The sequence below is a fragment of the Propithecus coquereli genome, unplaced genomic scaffold (genome assembly GCF_000956105.1).
Source record: "Propithecus coquereli isolate 6110/MARCELLA unplaced genomic scaffold, Pcoq_1.0 Scaffold7, whole genome shotgun sequence".
NCBI classification, from domain to species: Eukaryota; Metazoa; Chordata; class Mammalia; order Primates; family Indriidae; genus Propithecus; species Propithecus coquereli.
In genome coordinates this window covers 13,265,381-13,281,692 of record NW_012153062.1, presented here as the reverse complement: position 1 = coordinate 13,281,692, position 16,312 = coordinate 13,265,381, and the positions used below count along the sequence as shown (strand labels likewise).

The window sequence follows — 16,312 nt, the reverse complement described above, 5'->3', positions numbered from 1 at the left end:
ATGTCCTTTCCCTGAAAAAGACATCTGTAAGCTAATAATTTTGGCCTCATGACATATATGCTTTAAAAATACATGTGATTCTATAGGCAACCCCTCCCTCCATTCTAATACTTACATATATATGCATTTATAAATATATACACAATTTCAGGATTATAAAAATATTTAATTCTTTAAGCTTAAATAATTACTGAATGTTAATACAGAATACATTAATATTTGTATAATTTTACTTTTATTTATAAAATGGTTTTCTTATAGCAGCATTTACATTACAAATGAAATGTGACCAAATGATGTTGCAGTGTACCAGGACTCATACTGCAAATCCTCTAAAGAAACATCTGTCTCAGCTACAGAAGAGCAGTTCCTATGAAGTATCAAAACCTTGAGGGGCTAATAACTTATCTGAACCTTCTATATGCATATGAAAGTTATTTCCATAGAGTTAGCAAGATTTATTAAAATATCCCAAGAAGTCCAAGTTATCTTTACCCCCAGATAAGTTTTCTAATAAGTAAGAATTATATTAGTGAATAGTGTTTTTAATTGAATCACAAACTTACTAGAAATCAACGGAAAATTTCAAGAGTAAAAAAAACATCACTGTGGGAAGTATAAGCAAGAAAAGAAAGTGAGAAAGACAGATTCGAAACTTTAAGGCATTATGAAAAACCAAATAAAAACCCTCAATCTCAAATACTCATATTAAGCTTATTTTTGCTGAGCTCACGTTCCAGATTTCCAATCAAAGTATCAATACTTTCTTGTAGATCTTTGAGATTGACTTTTCTATCCACTGTAGATTCAATTGTCTGCATTGTCAAGTATGTCTGAAATGTGCACTCTTTGGACATGGGAACTGGCTGTTCGATCATTATTTCTGGTCCATCCATTTTGCTATAATTTTCTCCATTTTCTCTGTCTTCTGAAGGGACATCATCATAATCCACATCATTTAAATTTTCTTTTGTATTTAAAAAGTAGTTTTCTCCACAGCTGCTCCAGTCTCCTGCATAACGATTGCTAAGTGGACTGTCTAATCTGGTTTGTCTTGGCCTAAGTACTCCTGATGAATCAGTACCACTCAAATCTAACATGTAAGGTCGTTCTTTCTTCCGCCTCAAACAATTCTGAGAAGACAGCTGCTCTGGAAACAAATTGTCTGTTGATTCTTTGACAGTTAAACGTTGCACTAAAAATGAACAATAACTTTGCTTTAGAGATAGTAAACCAACTGACCTTAAAAAAACAGAGCTAAAGATAAGCCATTTAATAATCAACTACAAACATGCATTAAAACAAAAACATGCATACTATCATAAGAAAGCATTCCATAATTATTTTTTCTATCACCAGACATAATCAAGATTAGGGATAGAAAAGCTAGTAGAATGTTCAGTGGTGCTAATTCATGCTATATTATAACATCCCAAAACAAATAAAATTTCCAATGTTCTGTGCAAGTTAATTATTATCCAGCTATAATTCAAACAGTAGCTAAGCTGGCAGCTTCTCCTAAATTAAAAGCTACAGCAAAAAGCAGGCAAGGCATGTTGGTGTACAAACAAAACATAAAAAGTTCCTTTGTCTGCAAACATCTAATTGAGGCAAAGGCATTTAAAGTGATCACTCTAAAAGTTCTGACCTTTGTGGGCTTTTTTGCAATTCTATTAGCAGCAGTGTCATAATTTACTTTACTAAGCAGCCCAAATTTCACTTTGATAAAATGCATGAATACCAGATTTGGCCACTGTTACCTGAGTTTGATTATACAGCTTTATCTACTAATAGTCTTCATTTATTGCCTGGAAATAGCACAGATATTTTATTTTCCCATTCTGGTTAGGTATTTAACAATCCCAAATGACATTCCCCATATTAAGACTAATTTCTTCTGAGAGCTCACCATATAGAAGATTACCACAGAGACACACATTATTTCATTACAAACCAAGGCTTTACTGCTTACCCTTCTCTGTATATTGGACAAAATATCTATCTAAGGCTCTTCTGTATATAAAATGGACTTAATTTAAAATGCTGAGACATAGATGTTAAAGATTTTCCATAACATCTTTCTCTTTCTGTTTGTTTATTCCCTGTTAATAAGTGTCTCTCCATTTATATTTCCCTTAACTAAGATAAAGGGAACATAAATCAGTGATAACATCAATTTTACACTCTCCAACATATAATGAATGTTTGTTTTCTGTTGTACAAAATACAACTGAAAAACTATACAAACATGTATATGGTTCTAGTTTTTCAGACTTACAGTGATATTCATAAAATTTTTCAGAGACCACATAAATTTTTTCACTTAGATTTTACTGAATACTTGATAACTATTATATAGGTAAGTTTTTAACACTTCTACCATCACATTTTTATGATGGTTATTGTATATCATTGTAGATAGTTGAAAGTCTTGATTTAAAATTTCCTAGAAAATAAAGGTCAGATTATTTACTTTAAATTGATCTTTACTGTCAGTTAATATATAATATACAATGTTCCATGCCATAAACTGATATAATTGCAGAATGGACATCTGAATTGTTCCACTGTTTAAGTATCCATATTCTTTTTTCTCCTCTAGCTGCTTATTGCCACCATCTTGCTTTTCTCCTCTCATTCTCTGTGTTATTCCTACTCTTCTTAGCGCTTAACTGTCATGCCTGTTGTTTTCACCAACCAATTACAGTACTCTGCTAACCCTGAGATCATCTAGTCTAATCTAACCCCTGTATCTTTTGATTCTATGTCTTAAAATTGTCTTATTTTGCCTTCATTTTCTGACATTTGCCTGCAAAATCCAGATTCATTTTGTTGCCAGTTGCTTAAAGTTGTCTAAGACCCTATTTAAATATTATTTTTACATATCGTCTTAGAAAATATTTTAAGAAAACAACTAAATTGATATTTTATATCTTTTAGACTAAACATTCAATTTCTGAAAAATCAACATCACTGGCTTTTAAGACTACTGATGCTGGAATGGTTTCCCACTAAATATGCAGAGAAAATGGCTAATTTTAACTTCAAAAGAAAAGTCCTGGTTTTCCCATCATTGTTGACTACCCACCTTCAACAGAATAAAATAAAAAATACGGTCTATAATGTTGCTGAAAAAATTTCAAAATATAATGATAACTACTAAGAAACTTAATTTTTCCTTATCAATAGATTTGTTTTCAATTGCCACTTCATTAGCCTTTTATCTACAGTATAATTATACCTTATTTAACAGAAATATATTGCATGTCTAGTTAGTGCCAAGAACTCTACTAAGACCTAGGAATATAAGGTTAAACAAAAACATAATCCCTGACCCCACAAAACTTACAATTTAGTAAGAAAAATGAAATAAAAAGAATTACAGAAAAATTGATACCATTTCCAAAAAACTTGCCCCAAATTGACTCATCATAGAAAATGCGGTATAGCAAAGATCTAGGAGTTATGCTCTGGTCTAAATCTATTTCCCCATCTGTAAAGTGACACAGTGGCCTGTAAGTAATTTTCAGTATTCTTAAAACAGCAAAGTCGGCCAGGCGCGGTGGCTCACGCCTGTAACCCTAGCACTCTGGGAGGCCGAGGCGGGTGGATCGCTCAAGGTCAGGAGTTCGAGACCAGCCTGAGCAAGAGTGAGACCCCGTCTCTACTAAAAAATAGAAAGAAATGATCTGGACAACTAAAAAAAAAATATATATATATATATAAAATTAGCCGGGCATGGTGGCGCATGCCTGTAGTCCCAGCTACTCGGGAGGCTGAGGCAGAAGGATTGCTTGAGCCCAGGAGTTTGAGGTTGCTGTGAGCTAGGCTGACGCCATGGCACTCACTCTAGCCAGGGCAACAAAGCGAGACTCTGTCTCAAAAAAAAAAAACAAAAAACAGCAAAGTCATTTTCAAAAGAAAAATTTTCATGAAAACTCAATACATAAGACAGATAAAAAGAACAGTCTTCTTTTTATCTGAAGTATGATTCCATTTTGTTCTCCTCCACCTGCCAACCTGGCCCCAAAGCCACTTCCAAAGAACCTCAGAGCTTGGGGGAAGATAATCTGAAAAACTATTGGCAGGAGAATTTTTACCATCTAGTGCTGATATATTAGGGTTCTAACTAATTAATCTGAAGACATGATTTTTCAAATAGAAATCTCAAAGCAAATTATCTTCTTGCCCAAAATTAAAAAACAAAACAAAAAGTTTACAAAGTAAAAAGGAAGCAGGTGGTAGGGGCAACTCCTTTTAACTCTGGAGTGGAAGAACTTCCAAATGGAAAAATAAGATGTGCACAACAAGGAAAGTCAAAACGTTCTATTGAATGCACGGAGATGAGCGTTCACTGAATTAATATGCTATGGCCCAGTCCTTGTCACATTCTCTATGTCACCATCAATTTTCTCAGGCCACACATCAACTTGATTTCTGCCTTTTCCTGAATCTAAAAGCAGGTGATTTAAAGGGCAAAACTAACTGTTGCCTCCTCTCGTCCTTCTGCCCTGGTCTGTCCTTCATCTAAGGTACTACAATTAAAGAAAAATAACAGGTTATAGAAAAAGGAGCAGTTATTTTTAAGACCAACAACACAAACCTTTGGAATAAGGTGCTATACGCTAGGAGACAGTTGTTTAAGGTTGTCATTAAAATGTAATGAATATGAAATCTGAACCTGCTTTTTCTATAACATAGGATATAAATTAAGTTTCTGCTCCCAAACCCAAAACTAAGGTAGCTATTACAAAAATGATAAAATGACATTAATCTCTATACAGAATTAATGACAAAGAATTAAATTTACTGATAGTAAACTTAATGGTGTCTCCAAGGAAGCAAGTTTTCACTTGTGATTACAATGATAAGATGGCTTTCTCCCAAATTCCTGATGTTTATTAGAGTTAAGGCTGTTCTAGAAAAAGGAAACACACATTTAAAACTCTGAGAGATCCCTTATGTTAGGCATCAAATGCTGAAATCATCCCATTACAATGAGAATCTTGATTTGGGATTTTTAAATAATTAAAATACATTCTAATTCAGTTAAAATATAAATTAGAATAATTTTTAAGCCTGCATTTAAAACAAAGTAAAAATTTTAACTTTCCAAATTTAAAAATTGAACACTTTATTAACTTATTTTTTAATTCACTTTTTAAAATTAATCAGATTTTATTTTAAAAGACTAAATCAAGCATTTCTTTGTACTTTGGACTTTCCTTCTCATATGTGCCAATAAGTGAGTAACAGAGAGCGTTTACTGAGGGCTTACTTTGTGCTAAATACTTCGCTCACTGCCTTGGACGCATCTCAATCTTCACAACAACCCTGAGGTAGGCACTATTTACAGAGAAGCAAACTGCGGCTTGAAGAAGCTAGTCTTTGCCTGAGCCCACCCTACTGGCAAGGGCCCCGGTGAAGCCAGGCCCGACTCCAGAGCCAAGCACTTTCACCAGTGTGCTGTATACTAAGCACTGAAGTACTTTCACACCTGGTCTTATGCAGTGTGGAGCAAGGGCAGTGGGGGTTACTATAGGATAACAAAATTTTGGAACTTAAATACAGGATTCTTTATAGAACATGTAATTAAATACGTATTTCTTTTAGCTCTGAAACTATGTAAGAGATGTATTAGGAAAATAACTGTTCAGTCTTAGGTTATTGACTGAAATAAGGAACGGATAAAAAAGATGGAAAGGTCAAGGATAACTGCCAGTTCAAGCTGGGATAATTCGAAGAATGACCACGAATACAGTAAAGATGTGTCGGAAAGAACTGATTCAAGGGGAAAAATGAATTCTGCTTCATACTGGTTGAACTAAAAATGAAAAGAGTAAAGAAGTTAGTATTTACTGAGTATCTATTATGTGTCAAGAGCTGTGCTGAGCACCTTACATACATAATTTTTTATTTAATCCTCATATAAAGCCTATAAACATATTATTAAATCCATATGACAAAAAATGATACTGAGGCTCTAAGAGGTTAAAGAACTTGTCCAAGGTCATATTGCTAATAAGTGGCACAACCAGGATTCAAAACCACATCTGACCAAACCTAAATGTGTACATTGATATATATGTCTACAATGTTATTAGCAAATGCAGAAAATTTAAACGAAAAAATCTAAAGGGCTGGTATTCATTCATAACTATTTGGAAAAGTGAAATCTAGAGAAGATTTTGTTCAATCATATATGGACATATTTAATGATTAGCTAAATCAAACACCCTATCACTGAAAGACAAAAATATTTTCATAGAATCATTTACCTGGCCAGAGTTGGAGTAAATAATGAAGAACTTCTATATGTTTTTTAAAATCCAAAGCACTTGCAAGTTCTTCTGAATCAGTAAAGACTCTGTTGTTATGGGTGGAAGTCTCTTGCTTCTGACTTAATAATACTGGTCCAAAGCACACAGCCAAATTCTGGCAGGTCATCTTATTTACTTCATGATAAGAAGCCACCAATTTCAAATGATCCAACAATATCTTCAGGGTTTCCTAAATTAAATTAAATTTCACTTAATATAGTCATACAAGCACAAATTCAAGACCAAAATTTATAGCAGAAAATATAGATGGGTATCCTGTCACTTTTAAAAGGGTTTTACAAAGGTTTGCTTATAAGTTGGATATTTGGAACCTGAAACATATTTTCTTATAGAAACATTGCACAGGGCCTAAATTATGTTCCAACAACATAATTTAATCCATTAAATGGTTAAAATATACACTTTATAAAATGATTATAAATGCATTCCAAATTTCAGCTGGAGGTAAAATGCATCATCAGCTCTTTCCTCTCTTCTCTCTTCTAAAATGGCAACAGCAAAGGCTATGATGGGAACGGGCATGAGGGTAAGAGGGTTCATTTTTAAGCACAGGTAAGTCCTGTATTTGTAAGCAGGGCCATCACACTTAAATCTAGGAAGTTAACCATTTCAGAACAGGGTCAGGTTCTATAATGATCCAGATTATAAAAGATATTTTTGAAAGGCCAACATGCTTCTTAACTAATAAATATTTTAAGTAGACAAACCTTAGCAATAGGAAGAATAATACAGTTAGAAATGAAAGAAAATTTTATTGAAAAAATATCTATTTTTTTAATCCTTAAAGAAACTAGAGCACATTCAGGAAACCACAGTAAACCAGTGAATAAAGTTACTGGGCTTAAAGTTTCTACCCACTCATTCTTGCACTTTCTGCCCCCACATGATAAGAAATGTAGGCAAAGTTGGCCTCATCTGGACAAGCCTATGTCTTTCTCTTATTTCTTCTTCTGTTCTAAGGAACAACAGCTAAAGTTAGCTAAGGCTGGTCCTGCAGACACAGCCAGCCTCCTATTTCTCTCCTACAGCAATACTGCAGGATGCTGGTCCCAAGACTTAGATTTGGGGGAGGGAGGAATGGGAAAGAGGGTAAGGAGGAAAAAAACAAGGGATGGTGGTATTACTTAAGTCTTAAGGCTAAGCCATGTGCACAAAAACAGTTACCACATCTAAAACATACTAAAAGGAAACACACCAAAATGTTAATTATAGTTGCCTTTAGATATTGATACTTGCAATTTTACATTCTTCTTTTCTATATATTCCCAATTTTTCTATAATGAACATATATTATTGTAATAATACAATAACAATATACTTTAAAAACTTATAGGGAGTATTTATTCATGCCTAGGCTAAAATCATAAATGGAAAAGATGAAACTTTTCTAGATTTATTCTGTTTAAGAAGAATGACTAGATTTATACTGTTTAAAAACAGTAAAGGCAGAGCCTAAATCCATAAATGCCACAAATGTCAAATACCTAAAAGATTATTTGTAGCTCTGGAGCTAAGTTTATAAATCATTAGCTGGCTTTCAGAAAAAATGTATACCAATTATGCTTACCTTCTCAATCTCTGGCAGACAATCTAGTAGGTCAACAGCAAACTTGGAATCACTTGGGTCATTCTCACAACCATTTGATGACATTTTCAAAGGACTTTTTGCCATTGCGTCTAACACAGCCTCATAAAGCTGTTTTGTTATCAGAGGAGAAGGAAGTTCTCTTAAATAATCCTTAAGAACACCTTTAGAAAACAAACAAATCAGACAGTTGGTGGTTGAACTTCAGAATGAAATAAAGAACAATGGAGAATTTTTTTAATTTAAGTATTATTATAGCCAACTTTTAATATTTTGAAAACAATAAAAGCAACAATGTAAAAAGAAAGTATTAGAACAAAACATTAGCATTTTGTATTCTTTTAAGTTGCCTGCATAACTGACCTTTTGTGTTGAAGGCATGCTAAAACTATACATAATAATATACAGTTACCATATGTATTGTTTGTTAAACATAAAATAAGCTATTCTTTTTTTTTTTTTTTTTTTGAGACAGAGTCTCACTCTCTTGCCTGGGGCGAGTGCCGTGGTGTCAGCCTAGCTCAGAGCAACCTCAAACTCCTGGGCTCAAGCAATCCTGTCTCAGCCTCCCGAGTAGCTGGGACCACAGGCACGCGCCACCATGCCCGGCTAATTTTTTCTACATATATTTTTAGCTGTCCAATTAATTTCTTTCTATTTTTTGGTAGAGACGGGGTCTCGCTCTTGCTCAGGCTGGTCTCGAACTCCTGAGCTCGAACGATCCGCCCGCCTCGGCCTCCCAGAGAGCTAGGATTACAGGCGTGAGCCACCGCGCCCGGCTAAAATAAGCTATTCTTGATGCATATACCCTTATTGATCCTGCCTACCTATAAAAAGCTCCTCTAAATGTATTTAAAATAGAAGTTAAGGAAGCAAGGCATATTATGTTAATTGTAAATTATTCCAATTACATAAATTTTGAGTTTCTAGATTTTTAATTTATAGTGAAAGAGTACCAATGGTCCAAAGCCCTTGCAAATAATATAAACATATTTCCTCTTTAATACTAGAGATGTGTCTTAAATAGACATACTAGATGGATGGATAATCTCTAATGCTACACTATCATATAAAAGAAAAAAATCATTTCTAAAACCAAACAAATGAAACCAAAAGCCAAGAGCAGAAAATATCAGACTTGTCACTATAATAGTAGTGAGGGAAGTCAATTCCAAACACACCACAAGTGGTTTTGAACTAAGAGATATTACCTACAGCAGAGGAAATTGGACAGAATAGTGGTTGTTATGTATAAGTAAGGTAAATAAGATATTAGCTTAAGGCTGGAATGTGATCACAAGAGGTATTCATGATACCAAAAACATAAATATATACAATATTGATTCAGAACATGGTCTCAGCTTAGCCAAGAACCTAGTTTGAAAGCTTAGCTGGAACTTAAACATGATTAGGTAGGAAGCTTCCCATCTGATAATTTTTAAAAATTAAATAGTAACATGCTTGATTAGTTTCTTATGCATCCTTCCACTGGTTTTTTTATGCAAATATAAATATTATTTGTCTCCCTTTATTACACAAAAGATAACATACACAGGTTGATATCCCTAATCCAAAAATCCAACATCTGAAATGCTTCAATGAATATTTCCTTTGAGGATCATGTTGGTGCTCAAAAAGTTTTAGATTTTGGAGCATTCTGGATGTTGGATTTTTGGATTAGGGATGCTAAACTAATAATTATTCCAAAATCCAAAAAAATTTGAAATCCAAAACCCTTCTCTCCCTAAGCTTTTCAGATGAGGGATACTCAACCTGTACATCCTGATTTGTTTCTTGCTTTTTCATTTAACCTCATATCCTTGAGATCTTTTCAATACATAGAGAGCTTCCTCAATCATTTTTACAGTGACATCATAGTATTCCAAGTTATGGATGTCCCACAGTTTTATCTATTCAGTCCCCTATAGATGGATACTTGGATTATTGCTAATCTTTTGTTATTCCAAACCATGCTACAGTGAATGACCTTGTACATCATCACTTTGTATGTATGCATTTATGAACTGCTAAGTCAAAAATGCATTTGTAATTTTGAGGAAAAAGCATGTTTTTTTCCTAGGTTTGGAACTTGAGCATCCAGGTGGAAACCGGTGACATTACTTGAAATAGGGAACAAAGGAGGAATATAAAGATATCCAGCACCCAAGAAGGTAAAATTTACATTTGATGTCCATTAAAAAGTATCAGACATATAAAGAATAAGGCAAATATGACCTATAATGAGAAAAATCAACTGAAGCCAACCCAGAAAAGATACAGACGATAGAATTAATAAATACATGAACACAGTTATTATAACGGTATTTCATATGTTCAAGGAGCTAGAATAAATATTGAACATGTTACGTACAGACATGGAAAGTATTAAAAAAAACCCCAAATCAAACTTCTAGTAGTGAAAACTAGGATGTCTGAGACTAAAAATGCAATGAATGAGATTAATATCAGAGGAGACTAGTGACTTGAAGACACAGCAACAGAAACAATCCAAAATGAAATGCGGAAAAAAACTTAAAAAATAGGATTATCAGTAGGCTGTGTAATAACTTCAAGTGCCGAATATACGTGTAATTGTATAATAATTTTCAAAGTAAAGGAAGTGGTGGGGAAGGGGGATAGTAGGATAGAAACAAAAATAATTTTAAAAAAATAGACAAAATCATAATTATGGTTAGAGATTTTAACACTCCTATTAGCAAGCAGAAAGAAAAGAAAGATATAGAAGACTGGGACAACATTATTAACCAACTTGACTTTATTGATAGTTATAGCACAGTCCATCCAAAGCCACGAGAATACACATCCTTTTCAATAGCTCAAATGGAACATTTACCACAAGAAAACCATATTCTGGGTGTTAAACTAAGCCTGAATAAGTACAAAACCATTTAAGACCTATGAAGTGTGTTCCCTAACTACAAAGGTTTTCCCAGGTAGGTGGGAAGTAAGGACAAAAGGGCAAGAAAATTGAGGACATTTGCATGAGTGGCTGGAATGAAGAACCATGAAATCTAATATAACTAGAGCAGGAAATGATAAGAGAAGGGAACTGATCAAGCAAAAATATATCAAAGGATAACTAATGAAGTGAAAAGCAGGAGTAGGAAAAAACTTGAGGGATAGGAAACTATAGATCTAGAATGAAATGAATTCATAGTTTGAGAGCCAAAACAATTCTAGGTGATAAGAACCAAGTTATGATCGTAGGAGTAGGTCACTACAGTAGAGTTGATATAAACGTCACTGGATAATTTTATAACTGATCTGAGGAACTGATAATTTAGGGTTCTGAACTCCTCATTTGTAAGATAAAGTCACCTAGGATTATGGCAGGACTTGGGTTAGAAATACAACCAGAGAGATATCAAAGTCTTCACTGAATGAATTGGAGTGCCCAAGAGTTCTGTAGATGATGTTGAATAGAAAGGGTAAAAGTGGTGTAAGAATATAACATGAGCCTCAAGAGAACATAAAATTCTACTCAGTAGCAAAAAGGTAATAATCTGGAAATAGCACTGGGTAGCCAAGAGAATATTGACCAAACTTATTCCTTGACATATGTGAAGAGACAGACATATAAAGTGCCTAGCATATCATAAACAATCAATGCATGTTAGATATACAGTGATGGTAATGATAAAGCATTTTGTACACATGCAGACATGCCATCATTGTTTATTCCCATTCTCTAACTTATATCATGTGATCTTTACCACCACCATTAGATTTGCAATCTAAAGCTACCTACGATAAATAGCAACATTCAGTATAAAGAGGACAACTGAATTACAATTAGAAGCCAGAAATGCCATTTTCTGTAGCTGCCAAATAAAGACACTACTAATCCTCCAGGGCATAATAAATAAAAGAGATCCCCATATTTGTTCCTTGACAAAGCAAGACTTGTGAATTCTAACAAAACTCAACATGAACTGATAGTTTGAGATTTGCCCTATAATGAAACTATATTAAATTAAAACCTTAAAAGATCTTCAGAAAAGATAATTTAATAATTAGTAAAATCTATATTTAAAACATCATTATCTTTTATATAATGAATGTACTAAACAACCAATAACATAAATGGAATTTTAAGTTAATCAAGGTTCGCAGTCATTTACTTCACTAATTTCAGGGCAAACTGGGGGAATTATTAACGAACACTAAGCTCTTAATGTGAGCTCAATCCATATCATGTTCAATGAAGTAAAAGTTACAGTTCCTTCTCTATAAGCAAAAAGTTCATAGAAAAAATAATCAAAAGATTTTGTAAAATGATACAGAGAGGAGGCATTTATACTGTATTGGGTCATATACATGTAACTACTCATCGACCTAGAAATTAGCTAAATGATCTTATGCCAAAAACCTAGTGATGGACAGGAACATCTTGAGCCACATTGCCTTCTTAACATCTTTCAAACACTCTGGGGACATAAAAACCTTAAGATAACAAGTCTGTGTTGACAATCTTTAATACCACAGGAGCTACTTAACAGAGACTCGGGGAAACCTTAGGATGAAGTTTTTTTAACGCCACACAGTAAATCCTGTATTATGTACTGTTACTTGAAGAAAACTCAGGCAATTATACGTTAATAAAGGCCTGGCTCTGGTGACATTTCTTAAGCTACTCTGTGATAATTAGACACTATGAAACCATGCGCCTCACCTTTATTCAGGCACAAGGACTCAAAAATTCAACTCATCCCCATTATGAGATATAGATATCATAAAAGAAAAAAAGGCACTCTAATCACCAAAACTGTTTTTTATACCTCAGAGGCTGGTTTGTAGTACCTGTGTTTTGCTAATTCTCAATCACAAAATTTAACCTGCAAATATTCATGTACAACTTTTGTATTATTTGATCTCTGTCCAGCAACTGCTTATTCAATGTAACTGAAGTATCGTACTATTTACATTGTGGGGAAACAGAAAAACGGCAGCTTTATTACTGCTTCATCTTGACAATAATTAACAATTACCAGTTTCTCTCCTATTCTGAAACAACCCAACTATCCTGAATGTTAATATCAAAACCATTTTAAAACCACACAGCAAACACAAACTTCACCCAATTATATGCAGTAGTTTGGAAGCAGAAAGAATCATCTTGTTATGTATATGACACCCTCTTCCTCGGAATTCAAAATATCTTTGCTCTTCTATAGCATGTGTGTGTGTATGTATGTGTGTGTATTTTCTCTCCCAACCCTACATTCTAGAAATATGATATGCAACCACTCATTTATTATTAAAAATTCCCATGGAGTTTTATGGAATAAGACTTTCCTGTAATCACTGATGTTAAAATGATGCAATCAGGCATTCATCTTTCTATGAGCATGACTGAGCATCTTCTATATGCCCAGGACTTAAGTAGGTGCTGAAATACAGAGCTAAATAAGAGCCTTTATACTTAATGATATCAGTCTGGGGAGGGAGAGAAGGATTCAGAATGAGCCAGCCTGCATCATGTATTTTAAGAGGAGATTCTACTAACCTGAGCCAATATGTTCTGAAGGACAAGAGAGGTAATCTTTGACAAAGCAGAGTATTTCAGCCATTCAGCAGCATGAGCATAAATTTGCATGAAAAACCATGATATGTCCATGGAATTGTAAATAGCTCTAGTATAGCTAGAGAACAACGGCTTGTGAAGACGGAATATGAATCTGAAGAAATTTGGAGGGGTCAAATGATGAAAAGCCTTGTGTCATAGGGAAAGATTTGGATCTTATTCTAAAGATGATAGAGAATCACTGAAAATTTTTAAGCAGAAGTGAAATGAAGAGATCTGCATTTTTGGAAAAATTGCTTTGAAAGCCTGGGTATAAGATGGATTAGTAAGGACCAAAATAAGTATCATTATCACTATAATTATGACTAACACCACCATGTTAAACATGGTGACATCCTTTGTAAAAACAAAGTTCAGTACTTTGCATGGTTTTATTAGAGACAGTAACTCCTTTTTCTAAGAATCCCAATATATACAGAATAAAATCCACGTCCTCATGATGACATAAAAGACTCTGTATCACTGGGCCCCTGCCTACTTTCCCAGCTTCATCTTCCACCATTCTCTACATCACCCATTATGACCTAGTCACACTTGCTTTCTTTCTATCCCTTGAATATGCCAAGCTTATTTCCATTTTCAGAGCCTTTGCAATTGCTTTCTCTCTGCCTGGAACTCTAACCTCCAGATCTTCCAGTGGTTGGCTCCATACCATACAGATCTCAGCTTAAAAGGTACTTCTCAGAGACTTTCTTCTCTGATCACCCTAACTACAGGGGTCACCAAGCTGCCCACTAGTACCAATCAGTATCATTCTAGTTGTCCTACTTATCACTGGTAAGCTACTATATCTTCTATTAGAATGCATACATGAAGACTGAGACATTGTTCATCTTCCTCACTTGTCCCTGGTGCCTAGAAGAATGCCTGGCATATAGTAAGTGTTCAATAAACATTTAGTAAATAAATTAATTTCCAGATAGGCAACGGTAAGTGATTAAGTGGACTCTACTCATTCCTTTGCACAGACTCCCCTTTTCCTGTGGGATTCTTACTTTGATTCCTACTACCACCATCATGCTAGGACCCCAGGAATATATAGTGATAGGGTTAAACATACCAGTTCTGATTTGGAGAAAAAAACAAAACAAATATTTTTTAGCACTACAACATAAGTGGATAATTTTTTAAAGTTTTCTTTTAACTAAATACACAGGCATACAAAAAAAAAATCACAGAATTACAAAAATTCATCTCAAAGAGTAGGCATATCACCATCTCCTTACCATTCTTTCAGTCCTCCTAGCTACCTGTATGTCTCAACAGTAGTGCTAGTCTATCACCTACTACATGGAAACTTACCCAATTAACTTCATGAAAAAAGAAAAATATAAAAATGACCATATTCTAGCCCTGATTTTTCCAGATAAGCCTCACTGTCGGTCCTGGGTTCCCGTCTGAGAGAGCATTCCAGCTATAGCTCATCATTCTAACCTGCCTGGTGATTTACTCCTTAGCAAGTACTATTTCATGTAGTTTCTCATCTCCAAGTGTTTGCCAACAGATTGCCCTCCTTCCACCTTTGCCTGGCTAAGTCCAGCTCACACTTCAGAAGTTAGGTGAGAAGTCACCTCTTTCAGGAAGTTTATCCTAATCTTCTCACATTTTATAATCAGCTGTTTCTGAGTCTGTCTTTCCCTTGAGACTAATACTCTTGAAGGTGGAGATGACCTCTTATGCATCATTGTGTTCCAAATGCCTTAGCAAAATACTGAGCATATCGTAAACACTCAATATATACTGACTGGATAGATGGATATCATCTTCCTACAAGCAACTGCAGGTCTATGAAGATTAATATGTTAAATAACCTCTTTCTTCAAGTGAGACTCTGTCACCTAGGAAAGTGCCCTTATCCTCTACAGGCATCTAGCATGACAAAAAATTAACACACTGGATCCAGAAGACTTGAAAACGCATATTCACAACCAGGAAAATCATTCTTTCGCAGGTAAAACTTATATATACAGTAAAAAGATACATTAGGGTAGGTAGATTTGAATGTTGAATCATTGACATTTTCTGAAGTTAGAACTACAGATTAATTTTTAAAATCCATTAACTTAACCTACCCTACTTTACCTCACTTACTCTTTCTGACCTTATCATTTACCTTAGTCATACATACATGTTACTCAGACCAAATGGCTCTCATAAACAACCTCAGTAGATTTGGGTTGCTAAATATATGAGCATTCCTAACTTTTCACATTCCTTGGGGTTTTATATAGTTTCGACGTCTATGTTGAATCCAGGAAAAGGAAAACAGAAATAATTTGGAAGCTAATATGCCAGAGCTCAGAGAAAATATAGTATATATGATAGGAAAATATATATTTAATGTAAATGTATATTTAATGTAAAAAGGAAGAAAAATATGAATGTTTAAAAGATAATTTCTGGCTTACTTCTGATCACATTTTCTTTTGAAGGCAGATAGGATAAAAACAATTAAAGTGAGATTAAACCAGAAAAAGGCATGGCCAAATGAATTTTTAAGTACTAAACCAAGATACTGATTGTGTGGCACTGACATGAAATCTATTTCACTGTGAGCAAACACATTTAAACTGAATTTCCTCCTCATCCCACTTGCAGTCACTGGCAGAAAAAAAACAAAGATAAAATATAAATTTATAAAGTAAAAGGAAAGGCCGGGCGCGGTGGCTCATGCCTGTAATCCTAGCACTCCGGGAGGCCAAAGTGGGAGGATTGCTTGAGCTCAGGAGTTCGAGACCAGCCTGAGCAAGAGTAAGATCCCGTCTCTACTAAAAAATAGAA

General features: G+C 34.4%; 1 protein-coding gene across 1 annotated transcript in view; it reads right to left on the bottom strand.

The window, feature by feature from the left end:
- Window positions 1–675: 675 nt before the first annotated feature.
- SYDE2 (synapse defective 1, Rho GTPase, homolog 2 (C. elegans)) overlaps window positions 676–16,312 on the bottom strand; it is a 43,057-nt gene continuing 27,420 nt past the window's right edge. Inside the window, exons 5-7 of the mRNA XM_012661082.1 lie at window positions 7,909–8,090; window positions 6,279–6,510; window positions 676–1,195 (exon numbers count right to left, since the gene is read on the bottom strand). Coding sequence (XP_012516536.1) covers window positions 696–1,195; window positions 6,279–6,510; window positions 7,909–8,090 — 914 coding nt within the window. The 3' untranslated portion in view covers window positions 676–695. The remainder of the gene's footprint in view (window positions 1,196–6,278; window positions 6,511–7,908; window positions 8,091–16,312) is intronic.